This window comes from Acomys russatus, chromosome 20 (assembly GCF_903995435.1).
Source record: "Acomys russatus chromosome 20, mAcoRus1.1, whole genome shotgun sequence".
Classification (NCBI taxonomy): domain Eukaryota; kingdom Metazoa; phylum Chordata; class Mammalia; order Rodentia; family Muridae; genus Acomys; species Acomys russatus.
This window is the reverse complement of record NC_067156.1, coordinates 22,389,833-22,413,218: the sequence shown is the minus strand read 5'-3', so window position 1 is coordinate 22,413,218 and position 23,386 is coordinate 22,389,833. Positions and strand designations below refer to the sequence as shown.

General features: G+C 45.4%; 1 protein-coding gene and 1 non-coding gene across 2 annotated transcripts in view; one reads left to right on the top strand and one right to left on the bottom strand.

Moving 5' to 3' along the window:
- The window catches only part of Epb41l4a (erythrocyte membrane protein band 4.1 like 4A), a 205,800-nt gene extending 184,920 nt beyond the window's left edge, over positions 1-20,880 (top strand). The window contains exons 18-23 of the mRNA XM_051163853.1: positions 7,163-7,282; positions 15,480-15,527; positions 16,319-16,387; positions 18,928-19,038; positions 19,162-19,243; positions 20,647-20,880. Of these exons, the coding sequence (XP_051019810.1) occupies positions 7,163-7,282; positions 15,480-15,527; positions 16,319-16,387; positions 18,928-19,038; positions 19,162-19,243; positions 20,647-20,775 (559 nt within the window). The 3' untranslated portion in view covers positions 20,776-20,880. The remainder of the gene's footprint in view (positions 1-7,162; positions 7,283-15,479; positions 15,528-16,318; positions 16,388-18,927; positions 19,039-19,161; positions 19,244-20,646) is intronic.
- Positions 20,881-22,845: 1,965 nt separating this feature from the next.
- Positions 22,846-22,978, bottom strand: LOC127204881 (small nucleolar RNA SNORA13). The gene has a single exon (XR_007832566.1). It is a non-coding gene; the product is annotated as a small nucleolar RNA SNORA13 (small nucleolar RNA).
- Between the last annotated feature and the right edge of the window lie 408 nt (positions 22,979-23,386).

Below are 23,386 nucleotides of genomic sequence, written 5' to 3'. Positions count from 1 at the left end.
CATACATCCTCAGGGTGGCGTGCTTTCTGTTTTTAAGATACTTTATACTTTGTCATACTTTGTACTTTGTGTGTGAGGTTAAACTGTCCCCAAGGATCAGACTCCTCTCTGTTCTGCATTTGTACGTCAGGGCTAGGGTTAGGGTTAGAGACTTGTAAAGTCTCTCAGGTCAAGACACAGTCCCCAAGCACCTTGTGTTACACGGTATGGAGTAACTTAGGGCTTAAGATGCACTTGTTTTTGTTTTGGTGACAGTGTCTTTAGTTCTGGGTCTTTGGGGGGCGGGGTCTTTGGGGGGCGGGGTCTTTGGGGGGCGGTGCTTATGTGATGCCTCCCGGGAAGGTATGATGGTGTTGGTTATAATATAAATAGTGGAGGATTGGTATTGGAAAATGAAATTTGTATTTCAATTTACTGGTAGGGTTAAGGACTACACTCCTGGGCCGGTTGTTGTGGCGCACACCTTTAATCCCAGCACACTCGGGAGGCAGAGGCAGGTGCTGTGAGTTCGAGGCCAGTCTGGTCTACAAAGAAAGTCTAGGATAGCCAAGGCTACACAGATAGACCCTGTCTCAAAAAACCAAAACCAACCAAACAAACAAAAAAACTACACTCCTTTTCTTCTTTCCTTCTTTCCTTCCCTCCCTCCCTCCCTCCCTTCCTTCCTTCCTTCCTTCCTTCCTTCCTTCCTTCCTTTTGAGGCAAGATCTCAGGTATACTAGCCTGGCCTCAAACTTGCCTGTTGCCAAGGGTGACCTCGAATTGACTGTCCTGCATCTCCCTTACCCCGACCCCCAAGCTGAGACCACAGGTGCGCACAGCCACACCTGGTTTAGGAAGAGCAGGAGATGGAGCCTCCCACAAGCTGAGCTCGCACCTGTTGAGCAGAGCTCACCCCAGCCTGCTCAAGCTCCAGTCAGAGAGCTTCCTTTGCTGTCCCTGTTAGTGAAACAGTTGGTCTGGTTACATTGTTGCATTGGGGGGGGGGGGCCTGTCAGAACAGTGGCCTTTTGAGGTTAAGGAGCCCTGAGGATATTAGATTGTATTTGTTTTAGTTGGCAAGAATTTCGAGTCTTGTCCCTGAGATCAGAAAGGCCAGTCAGCAATTGAGAAGAGGAGGGGCATGAGTGAGAATGGCAGAGGAGCAAGAGAAGGATAATGGGTGCATATGACTGAAAGACATGGGCTAATAAAAACGTGGGCAAGGCCTCAATAGTTCCTGCCTCCCGAGTAAGTCTGGCAGAGATACTGACCTACAGGGACGAGGATGAGGCGCCAACGTTGTAGAGAGTGTTGGGTGACTGTTCAGGCAGTGGACTGTCTCAGTCATTTTTTTTGTTTTGGAAGCTGCAAACCCGCACTACCAGTTCACTCAGGCATTTAAGTTTTACTCCTTCTCTAGTCTCTGAGGGGGCTTGAAGACCAGATAGTTTAGTTTTACAATCAAGTTTTAGTTGGTTAGGGGATGAGATCTTTTTAGATCAAGATAAAGGATTTAATTTAATAGAGATGAGATATGTTAGGTATTGAATTTCATTCAGAAATTTAGACCCAACAAGACAGGAAGGATGTTTACTTTAAGTTTGACAAATACAAATAGCCAAATCCCTATGAATATAACATTTATAGAACTCATGATTGTCACATGGTTCTCCCTGCTGTATATAGTTTGTTTTATGCACATGTAATAAAATAAATGTATATGTTACAAAAAGAAAATAGAAAAAAAAAAAAAAAAGAAAACACGAAGGAAAAAAAAAACTTACAAAGGTAAAAAACAACAACAAAAAGGAGTCCAGTCAGTTTACTACCACAGATTTGAACACACGGGCCACACATCCTGAACTTGTTCAAGACACATGCTGAGGGAAGACTGGGACGTGGGCTGATCAGAATAAAGGTTTCCGTGCGCCAGCTTTCGCCGCAAATGCTCTCGGCTTGATAACAACATTCTTTGCATTCAAGGAAGAAGTCTGCAGAATCTCCTGCTCCTGGCGTGGGCATTCCATGGGGGGACCTGTGGCTGACCCGCTTGCTCCGTAGCTTTGACGTGCTGCTAGGTTCTTAGAGTGTCAGAGCGGGAGATTTGGAGAGCGCGTGACACAGGCAAGTAGGTTAGTGGCTTTTGCATCTGTGAAAAAGTGGAAGCAACCCTGCATCCCGGAGAGGATTAAAGTAAGAGAAGTGAGAGAAGCTGGGCCGGAAGGCAGGACGAGAGCAAAGCGGCAGCAGGAGACCTACTGAACCCTTCTTCATTTTTATTCCGGGAGGTTTGCATCCTGAACAGCAGTCATGTGCGTGAAACGTGTGTGTACAACATAGGGAGGCCATGTTATAAAAGTGACCACACTCTGAGAAGTTTCCGGGGCTGTGGCCTGGCCACGAGAATCTTTGACACTCCAGCTGAGATGGAACGAGCGCCTGCCGAGTCTTCCCCACAGGAAGTTTGTGAAGATGCAGGAGATAGATAATGCCCTGTGGGACGTAGCGGGCATCCTGCACAGGCGGGTGCTGCTGCACTAGTGAGACCAGTCAGCGGCCCTGTGTTCTCAGGGGCCCTCGGGGGAGCGGGAAGTGGAGCTGGCTCCCTCGAACCAAAATGAGGTCAGTGTTTGAAACATGCATTCATTCCGGCCTGAGTGCTCTGGGAGTTTGTTCCTACCTTCTAATGTGGGCTAGTCTGTTAGTGCACAGGACGTCTATTAGTGTCGGAAGAATAGCTTAAGACAGTCTTATATGTGTCCTGTACGGGTCTTTACATTATTTTCTAACTAAGGAAGAAGCCTGCTTTCCTGGCAGAGAATTCAGCACTGTAACTAACAGACAGGATTGCTGAGTAGGGTGAATGCAAAAGATCATGACTTGGGCGAGACTTTGTCATGATAGGAGGTTTAGAAGAAGAAAGAAGAAGAAGAAGAAGAAGAAGAAGAAGAAGAAGAAGAAGAAGAAGAAGAAGAAGAAGAAGAAGAAGAAGAAGAAAAGCATGGCTGGGGAGAATGCCCAGTGAATAAGAGCGCTTTCTACAGCCGAGTGTCGTAGTACACGCCTTTAATCCCAGCAGAGGTAGGCATGTCTCCAGTGAGTTAGAGGCCAGTCTGGTCTACAGAGTGAGCTTAGGAGAGCCAGAGCTACACAATAGAGAGACCCTAGCTCAAAAAACTAACAACAACAACAAAAAACAAGCAAACAAACCAACAAAAACGTGCTTGCTGTGTAAACACGAGGACCTGAGTTCGGATTCCAACATCTATATAGAAGGCCAAACATGGCTGCATGTATACTTATAACCTTAATACTGTCGCGGGGTGGGGGTGGAGGGTAAGCGGGATGGAGATGGGGTGTTGTCGGTGTTCTCTGGGGCTTGCTGGCCACCAGACCAGCTCCAGGTTCAGTGAGGGACCCTGTCTGAAAAGAATGAAGGAGAGAATGCTAGAGCAGGACGGTGCTGGGTGTTCTTCTCTACCCCTACCCCCCACCCCCGACGCACGCACGCACGCACGCACTAGAAGCAGGCAGTTATTGTTTCACTAACCCTAGGGGAAAATGCAAGTGGGATATTAGCACATTTAAAACCACATGGGCTTCCTTCCATGGACCTGAAAATAGTTATTTTTCCTTGCGAACATTCCCTGTTGTGCAGTCCCTGACTTAAAGACAACAACGAGATAGAGATCGTGGTCACGCAGGGGGCAGCGCATAAGCGGCTGGTGCAGACGGAACACCATCATGGCGCAGGTGCAAGGACTTTGGATTTCTATCTTACCAGGACATACCAAGATGTAGACTTGTGACAGTGGGTGATGTGGGGGCTCCGGAACGCAGTCCAAGTTGACGGAGAGTCTGTGGAAATAACCAGATGCCGCGATTGTCGAGGGTAAAACAGATTTTAAAATCACAGAGACAGGAGAGTTTCAAAGTGAAACTGCATCAAAGGTAGTCCCTGGCAGCAGGGGCCTAAGGAATATGTAGAAGAAGTTAAAACAACTTTAGGAGCAAATAAGAGGGATTTATTGATGGCAAGGGAAGGTTGGAGAAACAAATGCAGTTTTTGTTTCCTGGCCTTAAGAGAATACATCAACAGATGCCTGCAACCAATAAATTTCCCTAGGGAAGAGAAGCTATTGACAAAAATAAGAAAAGAAGATTGCTTTATGTCAGGTGAGGCAAAAATGAGTGTAGCTGATGAGAACACAAGTTCCCAATCTGCTGGGACCTGGTGATTTAATTTTAGCAGCAGAGTGGTCACACAAAGCAATTGCCTAGGATGTTATACTGCGGTCAAAGAGAGGAGGCTTGCCTCAGCGTCTTACTGGCTTGTACATAGAGCACAGGTAGAGAAACACCGAGTCCTGAAGCTAGAAAATATCTTTGTAATAATCTTTCACGTGAGCAAACTAAGACCTGACTAAAAGAGATAAGCGGTTTGCTCAAAGTCTGCGAGCCAGATAATGGCCAAGCTGGGAAGGGGGCTCAGAACAGGCTTAGACATTTGCTCCAGAAGATGTCAGGTTCAGCACTGTACGTGGCCTTCATCGCAATGAGTTGGAAGTGAATTAGGAGCCAGTAGAAAGGAGGGGGTCCCATTAAGAACAAAACTGATAAAAGGGTAGGACAGGGCAGAGCCCCGGGAGACTGTGTAAGAAGTCATTTGATAATACAACGATTTGTGCAGGAGAGGCAGAGCTCTAATTGAGGAGGAAGAGTGGGAATTGATATTATCTTCACGTTGTCACCCAGTAATTATGTGGCATTTCATCTTCACAACCTTAGCAAGCTTAATTAAGTGTCAAATGCAGTAAAAACCTAAATTGCGTGGGTAACCTAGGCACACGTAGATTGTGAAGGCCTGGTGAGCAGTGGAGAAAATACGTGAAAATTCCCCTGCCCTGAAGTATTGTTGAAGTGGTCCTATTTGAAAACATTCTCCCTCTCTCCCCGTTCCTCCCCCCTTTCCCTCGCTCCCATACATTAATTTGTTAGCATCTGTTCCTATACTATGTGTGGACTCTGCTTTCACACGGAGAAAGAGACAAAGGGTGTTGAATGTAGATTTAGGGTTGTGAGATTGAGAGATTCAGGCAGGAAGTGTGTTGGCTTTTGGAGGTTCGTCTTTTGTATCTGAAGCATTTGGAAAACAACTCGATCTGCAGTGTGAACGTTGGCGGGACTCCGCCATGCTGGATAATTTCCTGATTGTGAGGTTTTTAAAGCTGGTTTAAGGCCTTTAGTATTCCTCCTGTTCCTCATGATGTAAACACTTATATCAGAATTAACGTATGACTGGAAAGTGGCAAAAATCATTTGCGTATTCTACACCTATGAATACATAAGACTTCAGACTCATGCCTGGAGGTGGTACCTGCCTCTAGTCTCAGCATCTGGGAGATCAAAGCAAGAGGATTAGGAGTTCAGGCTATGTAATGAAACCCCATCCCAAGAAAGGGAAAGTCACTATAGGAGATGTGCGTTTTCCACATAAAGATTTTCTTTATTCACCAATGATTAAAACACAACCATCCCCCCAAAAAAGAAAGAAAGAAATAGCTAACACCTGCCTTTAAGCACTGAGTGCTAAAATACCCTTGCTTCTAAGTGCCAGGATTTTTTTTTTTTTTTTTTTTTTTAAATTCCCAGGTTGCACCTGTGTCTTCTGGAACAGTTCAGTAATGAAAGAAATGACACTTTCATTCTTGTAATGAGGGATCATTAACCAGAGGCCTTTTGTAAGCATGTAATTTCAGACTTCATTACAGACTGGACTTGGGTGTCCATAGCGGCATCCTGTGGAAGACTGCTTCTCTTGTGACTCTGCAACGCGGCTTGCATTTTTTATATTGCTGCTAGAATATTTATGAAATAGCATTACCTGTAGAGGGCATCTGTCTTCAGAACACATGGGTCATGAGGCTACGAGGTAGGAGGGCTTCACTGGCCTTACTTGAGACATTCCAGTTTGAAAAATACAAGTACATGGTATAATCTGAAATTCATTTTGATTTAGTTCTTTTTACTGGCAAGGTAAAAGAAATCCACATGTGTGTTCCCAGGATTTTTTTTTTTTTCTTTTTACAATGTAGGTGGCTGGCCTAGAATTTGCTATTTGGACCAGGCTGGCCTCAGATTCACAGACCCCCCCTCCCACCTGCGTTTGCCTTCCGAGTTCTGGAAGTAAAGGCATGTGCTACCATTGCTGGCTATTTTTGTCTTCATATCATCCAAGTGTGATGGCTAACCCTCTGAATTCTACAGTGGGTGAGGATGTGCACACAGCACTTGTCTTCCTTCTAAATATCTGTATTTATAGGGAAATATGTTCTGGACTAAGTCTGTCTCAGCCTTGCTACAGGAGTTAAACTTGAGATCATGCGAGATCCTGGAGCCTGCCCATAAACTGCACAGTGATTCTGTCCAGAATTTTATGTCTAATCCTAAACCCAAAAATCAAGCTGTGAGCTCCTACAGGAAGGAGGCCTGCCACTGGCCTGGTCCTCTCCCTCCAACAGCCTCCACCGAGGCCTGTCCCCTCACTCCTGGGAGTGTTTCATCTCTCCTAGCAAGTCTGGGGGGTTTCTGTCCTGTGTGATGTGACAGGTCGGGGTGCAGCCATGAAAATGTGTAGAGATAAAGAAAGAGAGAAAAGAAGGGCAGTACACCAGACTAAGGATATACAGAAAATCATACGGGCATTCTTTAAAATAAGTTATTTTATTTTTATGTATTTAGTATGAACATTGTATATTTGTGTGTATGTATGTGTATATATAGACATATGTATATATACATATGTGTATATATATACATACATGCATACACACCTACTTAAGGATATATTAATCCAGTTTTTGTTCTCAGCTTCTATGATGTAATCAAACTGCTGGTTCTCTTAACTATCCCGAAAGCGAGGTGGAGGTGACTGGGAAGGAAGGATCGCCTTCTTTGTGGCCTGTAGATTTTTGGTACGCTGTATTTCCATTTCCGTTCATGCGTGGATGTTAACGTTACATTTCTTCATTGTCTCCGAGACAGGCTGCCTTTATGTTGCCCAGGTGGCTCAGAGTCCTGACTTTCCCACCTCAGCCTGCTGTGGGTGGGCTGAGATGCCAGGTGAGTTCACAAGGCTTGGCCTGGACGGTGACTTCAGACTCCTGGTCTGTCTTTTCAGAGTACGGCAGGAGAATGACATGGTTGACTCAGCGCCTCAGTGGGAAGCTGTCTTGAGGAGACAGAAGGAAAAAAACCAAGTGGACCCTAACAACAGGCGATCCAGACACAGATCTCGCTCGTATGTGGGTTTTTCTTTTTTCACTTTTCCTTCAGAATCAGGGAAGGAGCGGGCAGGTAGGCGCTCGTGTCTCCTAACGAGGCATCATTTCAACTGGGACTATCCATTTTTTATTTGTTGTTTTCCCCTACTCACTCGTGTGACATTCATTAACCACTTTTGAAGGCTTAGGAGTTGGAGCTCAGGCAGAACAAAATATCATGGGAACAAAGCCATCAAAATCATATTTTGTATGTTGTATTGTTTTTCAACAAATGTGTATATCCGACCAGGTAAATATCAGTTTCCTTTGTTCTGAAACCTAGCTGTTGGTGAAACACCTGCTGATTTGCCCAATTTGAGTCTACAGAATTCTCTGAAGTCTTGTTCCATATCGAGGCAGACATACCATCTTCCTGTCAAATTACCATTTGGGAGCTGTAGTCATTGAATGATTCATTACACCCCAATGTTGAGACTTGCCTGCCCCCTCCTGTTGCTAGGCAGCGACGTGTGTGAGCACAGTTACCCCATCATGCTGAGACTGCCTGTCCCTCAAATTAATTTTCTGTGAGCTGATAAAGTGGTGTGCCCACATGCACGTGCATGTATGACGCGTGCGTGCGTTCTGTGCGCATGTGCAGTAGTCCGTACATCAGGAAGTGAGGCCACCCGTCCTGCTCTGCTTGCCAAGTATGCCTGTTTCAGGTGAGCTGGGACTAACTGCAAAGTGTTTTTTTGTGATTTGGGGTGGTCAGCTGTAATGGTATGGTATTCCTCAGTCCTGGGAGGGGAGCAGTGTCTGAACAGGAAGAAGATGGACATGCAGGGTTGATGCACCGACCGGCGTAGCATCTCTGAGGGATCCAGGTAGAAGCCAGCGAAGAATGTGCCATTAGGTTGGCAGGCCAGGAGAGGCTGCTGGAGGCTGCTGCATGGATCCCGTGTGCCAAATGTTGAAGGGCAACTCTTCAATCATAAATAAATTTTTATTCAAACTTTGTTTTTAATTTTTTTTTTTTGTTTTTAATTTTTTTTTTTGTTTTGTTTTTTTCGAGACAGGGTTTCTCTGTGTAGCCTTGGCCATCCTGGACTCACTTTGTAGACCAGGCTGGCCTTGAACTCACAGTGATCCGCCTGCCTCTGCCTCCCGAGTGCTGGGATTAAAGGCGTGCGCCACCCCGCCCAGCCAAACTTTGTTTTTAAAAAGATGGGGTCTTAGTGGGCTGGGGGGATGGCTCAGTGGCTAAGAGCGTGTACCGCTTTTGCAGACGGCCTAGGTTACATTCCTAGCACCCACCTGGTAGTTCACAATCATCTGTAACTCCAGTTCTGGGGACCTAAAACCCTGTGGTGCACAGACATGCATGCTGGCAAAAACATACACATTAAAGTAAATAAATCTAAAACAAATAAACAAACAAACAACAATATAAAGGAGGCTCTTACTATGTAGCCCTGACTGGCCTGGAACTTCCTGTATAGGCTAGGCTAGCCTTGACCTCATAGAGCTCTGCCTCCTCCTCTAAGTGTTGGGATTAAAGGCCTGTGCTACCACACCGTGTATAGAAATTTTTTGTTGTTGTTGAGAAAGGATTTCAAGTAGTGCCAGCTGGCCTTTGACCTTAAGCCTTCCTTCGTCTTCCATCCCCTCCCCTCCCTTCCCTTCCCCTCCCCTAGTCCCGTCCCTTCCCCTCCCCTCCCTTCCCTTCCCCTAGTCCCCTCCCTTCCCCTCCCCTCCCCTTTTCTCCTCTTGTTTTCTTTTCTTTTGAGACAAGAGTTTTACTATGTACTCCTGGCCGACCTGGCCTGGGACTCCCAGAGATCCACCTGCTTCTCCCTCCTGAGTTCTGGGATTAGCGCTGTATTTATACTTTCACACTCTGCCTAGGGCCTTGGATTCCTGATCCTTCTGTCTTTGTACCTCCCAAAAGTAAGGAGTACAAGTAGCCCTATCATATCCAGCTTTTTTGTTTTGCTTTTATTTCTTTTTTTATTCTTTATTCTTTTTTTTTTTTTTTTTTTTTTGGTTTTTCAAGACAGGGTTTCTCTGTGTAGCCTTGGCTGTCCTGGACTTGCTTTGCAGACCAGACTGGCCTTGAACTCACAGAGATCCCCTGCCTCTGCCTCCCCAAGTGCTCAGATGGCAGGTGTGAGTCACCTCCTGGCTTGCTTTTATTTTTCATGTGGCACTATGGATTTTCAGTTTTGTTTTGTTTTATAACAAAGTTACACTATAATTTGGGATATGTTCCTTTTTGTTTTTGGAGTTAGTATAAAATCATCATTTAAAAAATATTTTGTGTAATACTTACTGAAATTGTTGCCCTGGCTGGGGCCTGGGCTGAAGGTTTACAAGTTGTCCTTGTTATTGGAGGAGTTGCAATAAAGACCCACACAGATGTGCAAAGGAGCAAGATAACTTTATTCTTAGCAATGTGATAGGGCAGGCCAGGTGCGTTGTCAAGAGTGACAGTGGACCACATATTTGAAGGTGCCCAAGAGCCTCAGGTTCTCCAGGGCCTGCAGCGTCATCCTATATGCTGTCTAGAGGAATGGAAGAGTTTGGTTATTAGGGATATGTTTTGTGTAGTTCTCTATTTTGATTGGCAGACTTGAATTAGTAGACCATCCTTTCCCATAATGCATCTGATTTTAATCATCCATCCAATCACACATAGGCATAGATGGAAAGTAGAGGATTCTCCTACAAATTCACTTAGAGGACTAAGTTTGCCTTGTAGTACATATACCTCAAACTAGTTTAAGCTGAGCTAGCCCTGGACTCACAAACTCAGGCATAACTGTAGTGTGATTGAATAGAATGTGTCGGAGTTTAATGGTTGTTAAGGGGTGTGCATGCAGCTTGTTGGGTGCGTTACTCAGAGATGTGTGTGTGTGTGTGTGTCTGTGTGTGTCTGTGTGTAGTACATGTAGTTAAGAGTATCAGGCTGCCACAGGTATAGAAGAGAGAGATGTGCACAGCCCAAAACAGGTGGAGTCCCAGGTTGCTAAACCATTCCTACTGCTCACCTGCCTCAAGACTGACTGTGCCTAAAACTCATTATTATTATTATTATTATTATTATTGTTGTTATTATTATTATTATTATTATTATTATTATTATTATTATTATTATTATTATTATTATTATTACTATTTAATCGTGTGTTTGTGTCCCTCTCCTCCCCAACAGGCATTAAGCTGAATATGTCTGGGTCTTACCTATTAAACGTTATGAAGCTCAGTATTACATAGTATATTTTTCAGCTCTATTTTTACGGAGTTTGTGTTTGCTGCTGTGATATATGGTACACAAAAAGGGTCAGGGTCAGTGTGAGCATCAGTCGTACTGGAACTGCTTTCCACAGGCGTAAGCCTTATCTTCTTGGGCTGTGCAGGAGAGGCCTTGCTGTTGCCCCACGAACAATGGTTTGTATGGGCGAGTGGGCTCTACCACCCCCTGGTGGCCATGATGTGTTACTACTTTCACTGGCTGAAAAGAATTGATACCGTGAGCAGTGAAAAGCCCAGGGTGGAAGACTTCGGGAAGTTCCCGGATGCTCCCGAGCAGACTTCCACAGCTGGGTTGCTGGTCTTCACGTTCCTAATTAGGATGAGAAAGGAGGAAGAGGGATCAGACATTTCCTCATTTCACTTTTTTCTGACTGTTCAGGAATATCCAAAGAAGGGCTAAGAATTTGTTAAGCATTTTTGACTTCTCTAAGTAAATATAATTTTTGTATTTACATATTTTCAACTTTTAATTCCCATTTAGAGATGTAGTTATCTTAGAGACGACAAAACAATGCTAGCCACCGTATTTGTTCTTTTATGTGACTACTGTACATTGTGTACTATTAAATGGTCTTTTTGAGACCAGCCTTGAGCTTTCAATTAGCCACCCTAGCTGCCCAGGTGCTTGGATTACAAACTAATCTGATTGGCTTCAAGTTGAACCACTGCATAAGTGTAGGTAGGGCTGTTTTTGAAAAATGCTGGAGTAATACTGGTAGCTTGTTTATATTTGGTATAGTTTATCTCTATGGACAACTGGGGGACTTCTTTGAAGAGTTTGAATAAAGTGTCTACAGAAGTCTTTTTTTTTTTTTTTAAGGACAGAGTCTTATGTAGCCCAGGCTGGTCTAGAACTCAGCGCATAGCTAAGGGTGGACTGGCTCTTCTGTGTGGCCCTCTGAGTGCTGAGATTATAGGTACGTGCTGCCACGCCTGCTTTATGTGTGCTGAAATAGAACCCAAGGCTTTGTGCACACTAAACACATTCTCCCAACTGAGCTACAGAAAAACAGCTATTAAAATTTCACAGTTTTCTAAACTCATCAAACTGTAGGTAACGTAAAATTTTATGTGTGCAGATACAAGCATAAAGCAATATAGCCACCGTCAAAGCAGCTTGTGCTTGTATTTCTTGAGTCACAGGTGGTCTAGCCATCAGAGGAAATTGGCATTTTTTCCCCAAACATTAGAACTCCCCTATGCCCTGGGATCCTTTAAATTAATGGACATATTAGAATTCAGTTTAGTTAAAAATTCTGCCATTTCAGGACCATAGGACACAAGGGTACAGACTAAATGGCTGAACCTCGTAGGTCCAGATTTTTGTCGTGCAGAGGCTGTGAAATTGTCTAAACTTTTCTGCTAAATTTTCTGAGACAGAAGGATTGGCATAGTGAATAGAATCATAAGACTTACGAACCTGTGAAAGGGAAGTCTTCTGGCTAAAAGTATAAACGTAAAGGCGGAAACAGGAAACTAAAGTTACCGGAAGCTCCGATGGAAGACTGTCCAGTGCTGTGAGGTTTTGGTTGTTGTGTGGTGTGTCTGGCATGCAACACTGGGGCTCTAATGCAGGGTGTTGCGTGGGTTCGGCTGCTATGGCTTTATCATTGAGCTATACTCCCCCTCTCATCAAATTGCTAGCCGCGTGTGTGTGTGTGTGTGTGTGTGTGTGTAAATTACATTGCATTTCTTTTGAGTGTATGTGTGTATGTGTTTAAATTACATTGCATTTCTTTTGAGTGTATGTGTGTATATTTATGTGTTTAGGTGTGTACATGCCAGGGTGGGTATGTGAAAGTCAGTCGACAGCCTGTAAGAGTTGATTCTTCCCATCTATTTTGGGTCCTAGGGATGGAACTCAGGTCACCAGGCTTGCCAAGGGGATTTTACTTGGTGAGTCATCACACACACACACACAAACACACACACACACACACAGAGACATGCACATGCACACACCTGCTGAGTCATCACATGCACACACACATACACACACACACACACACCTGCTGAGTTATGACATACAGGCACACACATGTACACCTGCTGAGTCACCACCACACACACACATATACACATACCTGCTGAGTCATGACACACACACACACACACACACACACTCTTCATTTTCCAAAAGTAATTGTTCCTCCTCCTCTTCCTCCTCTTCCTCGTCTCTCACCACAAGAGTGGCAGGGTGGTCATGGGTTGTATGTTCCTTGCTGTCGGGTCCCAGCCCGCGGGAAAAATTGAATCAGGGTTCACCTGAAAGAGGGAGCGGGGATTGAAAGTAGGATACAGAGACACGAGAAATAACGAATCAAGTCAGGAAATTTCTGATCAAGATTAACTTTATTGCTGACTAGCAGGAACATATATAGGGCAAGGTCAATAGGAGCTATTCTCATCTCACTCACCCTAGCCCTGGGCAAGAATGCAATAGCCTAAATCCATCCCTGAGGAACTTCCTAGTTCTCTGAGTAGTTCCTTGTAAGAACTTCCTAGATCCTCTGGGTGGTTCCAAGTTGGGATTTCCCTACTTCTTTCAAAGGTAAATAGTCCAAGAATAGCCTAGAACACAAGACCTCATGAGGTAAAGGTCAGCAACTTGGAGGTCACAGCATACAGCCTAAGCACAGGATTTCTGACATGGCAGAATTTGGCGTGGGTTCCCACACCTTGCACATTGTTTTCTTCCTCCTATTAAGCCCTGCACCTCATGCTTTCAGATCACACCACTCCTCACTTTCTCCTTATTGTCAACTGCGACCTGGGCCTCACCTGCCTTTCTTTTCGTATCTACTCCTGCCTGCTGTCAGCATTGTTTCCATCTCACACACTGGACCTTTTACAATAACTTGTACCGCTCGCTCACTTCTACCACCTAACTTAGCCACTCTCACATTTGTAGTTTTCAGGTGGGGCAACTTTGTCTTTTCTGGGACACTTACCAATGTCTAGAGTCATGTAACAGTTTTAATTACATTTACTTATGTGTGTGTGTTAGGGGGCCCAGTGGGAGTTAGGTGCTATATCATGTGGGTGGAGGCCAGAGGACAACTCAGGTCACCAGGCTTGGTGGCAAGCGTTTGTAATCTGATGAGCATCTCATGGGCTCTAATAACACTAGGGAGGCTACTGGCTTTAGTGGGTAGATGCTGTGGGCATCACTGGCCTAATCTTACCAAACACGGAGATGCTCTCAAAGAGTTATTGTTCACAGTGTCAGCATACTGAGGGTGTAAAACCTCCCTGGAACATGAAGTCAGCTAAGCCATCCTCTCAGCCTCCCTGAGAGAACAGGTTATCAGTGACTCATCTACATCCTTATGAGAGACTGTTGGGTGGCATCCTGTGAGAACTGCATGCTGACCCAGCATGCTTAGCGGCTGGGAGAATAGCTTAGTACTCAGAAATATTTGCACCTTCTTAGCATCACTTAAGGGTTTAGCATACTACCCTGGGGATCAGATGGGCAAAGTGTAGGAAAGGCAGGTTTTGTTCAAGAGACTTTCTAGAACCATTTGTCTTCTACATCACACTCCTTTTAATCTGACTAAAGAGCAGATTTTTGTTGTCCCCTCACCCAATACACACGCACATGCGTGCGCACACACACACACACACACACACACACACACACACGGAAAACTACTTAGTAAGTTAAGTAAATGGCTTATTGTATTCTGTGGGATCAGAAGGCCCTGCCAGAACACATGAGAGAAAAAAGAAAGCCTTGGCGATATTGTACGCTGTAAGTGACATTGAACCTCAGTGTAAGATTCCATGGGTGGGGCTTAATTCTTGGCCTTCTTAATTGTTAAGGCTTAGGACCTACCTTTTGGGGGACCTCTTCTTAGATCTCTTTTCTCCTGAGGGGACTTCGAAAAGTCCCATTCTGTGGCAACAACTGAAGTGATTTACTGTTCTTGCTACAATGGGGATTAACAGTTAACCCGACGGACAGTGTGAACACGAATAGTGACTTCAGGTGTCTTAGTCTAGGACTTTAAGCATAACGGTATAACGTCTATGCAAGGCGGTCTTCAGGAAAAGGCTGGCAGCATTAGTGAAAGCCACGGGTAGGCTCTGTCCCTTGTGGTGTGGCCTACATTTTGGCACAGAAATGCAGCTTGAGATGTCACATGAAAGAGGGGACATGTGTGTGCCCCTGCCTTCCCCTCATGTCTGCAGCTAATGCCAAGTAATCACAGATCCTAGTCTTACAGTGGGTGATGGAGATGTGTTCTCTTCTGCTTAAAAGTAGCGGGTGGCTGGGGAGATGGCTCAGCAGGCTGGGAGTGCCTGCTGCCTAGCCCGGAGAGCTCAGTCCTTGGGACCAACGTGGTAAAAGCAGAGAGCCAACTCCTGTGGACTGTCCTGAGAGCACCGTGACATGCACACATGCACACACGTAAACTAACACAATAAAAAAGTAGGTAGGAAGATCAGGAACCAGAGCCCATTGTCCAGCCACTGCCAGAGAGGGTTTGCACACGTTCTCGAGTGTCTAAAGCTTTCCTTTTTTTTTCCTGTGAAGTTTTTGCCTGTGATGTGTAGGGTCTCGGTATGTGACACCTGTGGGCCAGTCTGGCATCAAACCTCTGATGAGACCCCAGCCTCTGCCTCTCAAGCGCTGATGGGTCTGTGCCACCCACTCCGGCTTCCAGGTTCTCTCATAAGTGAAGCTCTGGTTATGTTTCATTTTTACTTATGTACATTTATGTGAGGTTTTTTTCAGTCTCACTGACCAATAAATGACCTGCTGTCTTTTCACTGGTCACTGCCATAGCTCTCACTGCCTGTGTTTCTGGTCAGCAGCTGGGTGGCAAATAAGAGCTTACAGCACCCTTACAGGTAATTCTCAAGCCAGGTGGGTGACACACATTGTAGAGGTGATTTTTGCTTTGTTTATTACAGAAGGAGTCCTGATGTCCAAGCGAAAGAAGAGCTGTGGAAACACATACAGTGAGTGCTGGGTCTCCCCGATGTGTGCAGTTTTAGAACATATATGTACATCTATTACACATAAACACACCCACACACAATATGAGTGATTGGCTTGCATATACATGTATGCTCCTTGTGCGTGCCTGGTGGTGCTGGATCCCCCTGAAACTGGACTTATGGATGGTTGTGAGCCACTGTGTGGGTGCTGGGTGCCAAACCTGTGTTTTCTGCAAGAGCAGCAAGAGCTCTTAATTGCTGAGCCGTATGTCCAGTATGGTGTGTGCAGTTTTAAGTCCGTTACAAGATAAACCGGTGCCACTGTGAGGAGCCTCGGTCTGGTGCCTCAGCAGGTGCTACTGCTCACCTGCATTGTCTGATGACAACAGTGGTGTTGGGGTCACACCCCAGCAGCTGTCCATAGGCAGACCAATAACTCCTCTCCAAGGTCTCTTAGTTTGCCTGCAAATGCACCTCAGCTAGACCAGTAGTTTGCAAAGCGGCGCAAAGGGAAGCAAATCCATGTAGAAAAGAAAGACGCTGCCACAAGGAGAGAAGCTTATCTGTGCGGGGAAATGGGGACCTGAAGAGCAGAAAGGAGGAAAAGAGGTGAGGAGCTACAGGGAGGAGCTTCTCCCGTTTGTCTTTGAACCCAGTCTTGTTTTCTCGGCTTTGTGCACATCACACATGCATACTGCTTTTTACTAAGCCCACACTTTGAGGCAAGGGCAGAAAGAAGCTTGCCAATTGGTAAAGGTATCAATGTGTGTACAGGTGTGACAGCTTTTACCTCATTGCTCATTCTCTCCTAGGAAGGAGCTCGTGGACCCATCTGGCCTGTCAGAAGAGCAGCTGAAAGAGATCCCTTACACTAAAGTAGAGTGAGTGCATCTTTAAAGGTCTTTGCACAGTTTTATTAGTGTGAAGGTGTATTCTTTTCAATTGCTGTGACAAAACACCATCACCAAGGAAACATAAAAAGAAATGTTTTATTTTGGCTTACAGTTTCAGAGGGTTAGAATCCAGCTTAGAGTCCGGGAAAGCGGAGCCAAGGGGCAGGAACAACGAAGGAGGGCACACCTAAGTGACACACCTCCTCCCACAAGGCCACACCTCCTCCCACAAGGCCACACCTCCTCCCACAAGGCCACACCTCCTAACCCTTCCCAAACAGTTCTACCAACTGCGTACTACGTATTCAAACATGAGCCTATGAGGCCCACTCCCATTCAAACCACCATAGAAGGGAACCGTTCATTCTTACACTATGGTCCATACAGTGTTCAGTTTGAACATTAACTAAAGATTAATGTAAGTAAAGGGGTGGAAAAGGTATAAAGAACTGTTCTCTCTGTGTGGTGCCTCAGGTTTCTAATCCTTTAATTTGGGGGGCAGAGGCAGGAGGATTGGCCCAAGTTCAAAGTCAGCTTGGTCTCTAGTGAGTTCTAGGCCAGCTTGGGCTAAAGAGTGAAAGACCCTGTGTCAAACAAGACCCATGAAACCACTCTTGTTGTGCACCGTGTGATGCCCAGCTCCCCTCTTCTGCTTATTTGTGAGATGTTACCATGAATGATGACTAATGTCCATTTTGAAGATTTTTTTTTTTTTGCTGAGATTCTCATTGATAACAAAATCACCTTTACCTATCATTTTAATGCTATGAGAATTATATTTACCACAAAACCCTGTCATATGAGCCCAAGTCAGTTCCCATCATAGGACTGCACTGAACTGAACGGGCTCTGTGAGTTAGTGGGAATCTCCAGTCTCCAGCCTCAATTGCCAAGCACATATTGGCTGTTTTCTGCCTTGAATTGGGTCAAGGGAAATCTTGCCTGGATTCTGAAGGAGCCCAGAACTTGAGTGCCCTCCTGCCTCCGCCTCCAGACTCTGAGATTACTAGTGTGTGCTAGGTAGCTTGGTTTAGTTGCTAAAAGTTAAATACTTCTGAGAATTCACTTGAATTCTCTCCAGGAATATGAAGGAGCACACTTTGCTGCTTAATTTTCATCTATAACCCAGTTTTTCCCATCCAGAAAAACTGCAGGCCCAAACTCCCTAGGCTCTTCCCACAGTCCAACCTCTTCTCATAAACTTTTACATTTTTCTACTATGTATGTATGTATGTATGTATGTATGTATGTATGTGTGTGTATGCACATATGTACACATGCATATATGTACTGTGTATGTATGTGTGTGCCACTCAGGTGTATAGGTCAACAACTTGTGAGAACGAGTTCTCTCCTTCCATCACACTGATCTCTCTGGACTCAAACTCAGGTCAGGCTTGGTGGCCCTCTCGCCGTCATTTTTAGGTCACGAATGGAATTTTTTAAAAAGCTAAGTGCGCAGATGGGGAGATTTAGGGCATTTAACATGGTATTCTACTATGTGTTCACACTGTGGAATCATCAAGTCAGGAGGGCTCACAGGCCTGCCACCTTATCTTTGTGTGTGCGCTGAGAACATTCAAGAACTCAGCCATTTCCCAGTGAAGGCTGTCAGCCAGAAGTGACCTTTTCTGGCGGGAAGGTGAAGCTCTTCTGTTTTCACTGTGGATTTTCCCTTTCATATTCTTGAAGAGAACCCAGCTGAATTCTGGGAGCACAGGCAGGAGGGCAAACAACAGCAACAAGAATTAAGGTTAAGGCTGGGTGTGGTGGTGCATGCTTACAGCAGGCTTACTGCTGTGAGTTTGAGGCCAGCCTGGTCTATAAAGAGAGTCTAGTACAGCCAAGGATACACAGAGAAACCCTGTCTTGACTCCTCCCCCCAACCAAAAAAAAGTTATGGTTAAACACACACACACTCTCTCACTCACTATGAAGAGTTCCATTTGCATGTGTAAGCAGAACATTTTTTTCTTTTGTAAAATTGTGAAATTTAAATCACTACTGCTTTCAAAGCCCATAAAAGTTAAATTGTTTTTGTTTTTTGTTTTGAGACATGGTTTCTCTATGTAACAGCCTTGGCTGTTCTGGACTCACTTTGTAGACTAGACTGGCCTCGAACTCACAGAGATCCACTTGCCTCTGCCTCTGAGTGCTGGGATTAAAGACGTGCATCACCATGCCTGGTTAAAAGTTATTTTCTTAAAAACAACCCAAACCAAACCAAACCAAGAACAACAAGCTAGGTGTGCATGAGCTAGGTATGGGGGAGCATGCTTATAACCCAGCCCATGGGATGTGGGACTGGAGGACCAGGAGTTTAAATCATCGTTAAGTATATAACCAGTTCTAGTCTGAGGCCAGCCTGGACTACATGAGACCTTATATAAAAATAAAAATAAGAAGCTACCTGCAAAATAAAAATGAGAATCAACAAAAAGCGGTTTGAAAATCCTATTTCTACAGCTTAGTATTCAGGAAGAATTGCACACCATCCTGGTTTTGTCCTTTCTTCGGTTTCCTCTCAGGACTCAGGGTGACCCGGTCCGTATCAGGCACTCGCATTCACCACGGAGCTACAGGCAGTACCGCAGATCCCAGTGCTCAGATGGAGAGCGATCCGTTCTCTCAGAAGTGAAGTAAGTGGCCAGTCTCAAGGCTCTGTCCAGACAGCACAGCCCACAGAGCTCCCTGCCTCGCCGCCGAGCTTAGCATCCCAGTTCTGTCCTGTTTGTAAACTCTCAACGCTTTCTCTTTGACAGCTCAAAAACAGATCTTGTACCTCCACTTCCAGTCACCCGTTCCTCCGACGCTCAGGGGTCTGGTGGCTCTACAATTCATCAGGTTAGTAAGGTTTTAAGTCATGTGTTGTGCGTGTGCCTGATACATTTGGGCATGGTCTTTATGTGTGTGGAGTCAGAGACCTGCTTTTCAGGACTGTTTTACATGCCATCTGAGGTTTGAACTCAGGTAGCGAGGAGTGAGCTGCAAGGCTTTTTGCCCATTGAGCCATTTTGCCAGCCCAACAGATGACATAAAATAATTATTATTATTACTATTATTATTATAAGGCAGGGTCTCACTTTGTAAGCCCTGACTGGCCTGGAACTCCCTGTGTTGTTGGTCAGGGTGGTCCCGGCCTCACAGGATCTGCCTGCCTCTGCCTTCTTTGTGCTAGGGTCAGAGGTGCGCACCACAGGTGAGCATCCTATGAGAGTTTTGAGAAGCGTCCTATACTTTGGGGAATTCCTTTGGATACACTGAGCAGCTGAGTCTTCATACTCAGAATTTGTTTATTAAAAAACATCACGTACAGAGTCTGAAAGTGAAGGAAGGAAGGAGGGATGTGACTATGAACCACAGCCTCGAGTGGGCTGTTAGGAATGAGAGGAGAGTACAAGATGCCGAATGGCCAGAGGTTGGGCGATGCTAAGGGTAAGACCAAGGTCACTGAGCTACAATAAAAAATAATTGCTTCAGCGATTTAAGGCATCTTTTCAGGCTGGAGAAATGCAGGTTGGGACGGATGGATGCTCCGTTTGCTAAAAGGGTGGCAGAGTAAATGTTTAGGTCCTGCTGTGGCTCTGCCCTCCACAGCAAAGGGACGGGCCTTCATCCTAAGAATGCTCATACAAACGGAGTCCTACAAACGCAGTTATCCCCAGGAGGTGCGGGCAGCCCTGGTGAGGTGCTGTGGGTGGGTGGCGTTCTTGGCATTTCCATCTGACAGGTCCCAAATCCAGAGCTCCCAGGCCAGGCTCAGGGAGGCAGTTCACTTCTCAACAATGCAGAACTCTCTCCACGCGTGGCTCCTCAGCCTAGTGGACAGTGATATTGTCCCAGATGACAGGGAACTCCAAGTGATCACATTGCACTGTTTCATAGGGTGACTCACAGGAACAGAACACCTACGTAAGCAGCAGTCTCTTAAGTAATGCTTACATAGGTAAATTATGCCTTATTTTTTATGAATAAAACTGATGTGTACTCAGTTGTTAGACCAAGATTAAACATGTTTGATTTTGCAGCTAACTAGGGAGAAGTTTCATATAGTATTTAGACTTTTGAGTAATTACAACTTGCAGAGTCATAAATGAATAACTTTAAGGTGGCCACACTATGTAGCTCAGGCTGTACTTGCTCTCTTCCTGGGATTGCAAGTGTGGCCCTCTCTGTTCAACTTCTGGTATATTTTAAAAAGTACTTTACTTATTTTCTTTTGTTAACCAAATGTCTTTGTTTTCTAGAGAAGAAATGGGTCTAAAGACAGCCTAATTGAAGAAAAATCTCAGCTACCTACAATCAGTCTGACTGGAAAACATACTGCAAAAACAATAAAGACTATCCAGGCTGCCCGCCTCAAGGCCGAGACTTGACCTGGTGAGGGTGGGAATATTAATGGTGTGTGCCACTGGTACTTTTGATACTGTGAATGAGATAATTATCCACATTATCTTGGACATGTCTCGAGCACATTTTTAAAAAGCATTTTTTCCCCCCCCCCCCAGACAGGGTTTCTCTGTGTAGCCTTGGCCATCCTGGACTCACTTTGTAGACCAGGCTGGCCTCGAACTCACAGCGATCCGCCTGCCTCTGCTTCCCGAGTGCTGGGATTAAAGGCGTGCACCACCACACCCGGTTAAAAAAGCATCTGATAAGGGTTTATGTACAGCGTTCTTGTGCTATGGGGCCTACTGACTGGAAATACCACCCTATGAAGTCGCTGGATGCCACAATTTCCTCTGAAATCCTAACCCTCCAACTCCAGGAGTCTCTCCACCACAGCCAAGACCAGATGCTGATGAGGCCGGGACCCCTGTCGAGCATCAGCCTCAGACTGCAGTGCCCTGTATTCCCTCAAAGCTGTTTGTAACATTGTAATTTGTGTGCTAAGTCTCAATGGTTATTGACAAATAATGTAAAAAGCAGTTAAGTGTTGAATTTAAATGTCTTGTGTTTTGAGAGAGGAAAAAAAAAAAAAAAAAAAAAGCACCTGTGTAGACTTTGTTGGTCACCCACCCACGTTCCCAAGTTTTGGGCCTTTCCCTGCTGCAGGGCTTTTTAGCTGGGACCTCTCTCTAGCTTCCTCATTACCTTTTAAGACAGGATCTCCCCTGCCTTTGCTGGGCTCAAGACCAGTGCTGAGCCATTCACTTTGCTCCTGACTATTCCTTTAACATTCATTAAAGCCCCTCAACTGTGCTGTTAAGCACTGCTTGCCAAATTCTACCCCAACTCCTGAGGTTGAACTGTGGCCTTTACTCCCCCACACAAAGCCAAATCCCAGAATTCCTCTCCACTCACTATCCTATGCCTCAACTATGCTGTCCTCTGCTGTAATTCTTGTCTGCTCTACGTCATCCTTTGTAGCTTACCTCACTGTGGTAACCTCTCATTGGCCCCCAGGCGTCCTTATCCTGCTTTAATAAAACCCAAGCCTTAGTTTAGTGGTCTGGTCTCTACTGCTTCTTCAAACTCTAACCCTCCCACCTAGTTTCATCTGACTGCTTTAACTTAAAACCAGAATTTCTGGCCATGATCTCAGCCCCGAAGGATTAAGGTGCCTGCACAGGCTACTTTTCTAACCTTGCTCTGCAATGGCACCCACCCCCACTGCTGCTTCCTGGGACTTCTCTGACTGGATTAATCCAACAAAGCTTTCCATATGGTATTTTGTATTCCAGCTCCCAGGACAGTATTTTAAGGAAAATTCATGACCATGAGCGAACCCCCAATACACTAGTTGTCCCTCCATGTCACGCAAAGGGAGAACTTTTGTCAACCTAAGCAGAAATTGCTTAGCTGTTACATCCGACCCCACAGTATGGCACCCAGTCATACAACACAAGTCTCAAAGCACAGTAAAATATTTATTTACAGCCTTGTTACAAATGTGCATTTGTCTCTGCAGTTATAGTCACCCATACTTCTGAGATCAAATTTCCAAATCGTCAAGGGAATCCTAAAAGAAAACATTTTACTGGTCAGTCTCAAAATATTTTATAACATAACTCTCCACCACACCCTTTACCGTTGGTTAAACTACCCAAATGTTGGACTAAGATTAGGCAGGTTTTTTCTAGCAAGCGCACAGATCCAAAGTCACCACAATGTACACTTACTATTTCTGTTCAATACTACGCATTGGGGGGAAAGGGGAGAGCCAAACTCATAGAAATTGGCCCATGTCTCTCGCATACTTTCTGATAAGCAGCAGCAGTGGAAATGAACTAGTAAGGCGAATGATTCGGCACTCCAAATGCCCAGACAACTTGTGTTCTGCAGTCACCCTACCTTAAAACACCTTTGTGCTCCCGAGGATCGTATCGTTCTGGAAAAATCGATCAGCTTCAGACGCCCACCTGCCAAATGAATAAAAACCAGTTAAAAGAAACCGCATTCCTAGCGTCGGGCAACAAATTCACTTACGGACAAGTTAGAGTTGACTTTGTTACTTCTGCAGCTCCTACACCCAAGATACCACACTTCAGGGTAAGACAAGGCCGCAAAGCATTCATTTATGCCTTTTTTGACACCACATTCACTAGTGACCAAAGGTGAACGGGCAACACAAAGGCTATGCGAATAGAGCGTCTGGTCGGCTCTATCCATACTCAAAACTAGGGAAGGGATCACCAATCTCACCTTTCGACTTTGATGTCCACTCCATTTTCGCACACTTGTGCGCGTGGGCCTACGGTGAAGCTCTACATCACAAACGGCGCCCGGCTTCCACACCGACCCGCTTCACGCCGGGTCCGGCGGGCCACGCTCCTCACTCGGCCACCGAGTCCGCCCCATCTCCACGTTCTCCGGGAAGGGAACGAAGGGCAAAGGCTGCCCGGGACACTCGACCCACCCACCGAGCCCCTGCTGCCAGCACCGCCATGGAACGCGGCACGTGGAAGCATAGAAAGGACGCGCAGCGCTCCCACAATGCTTTTCTACGACCGGAAGAGCTCACTGTCTGCGGGAAGCGGAGGGGAG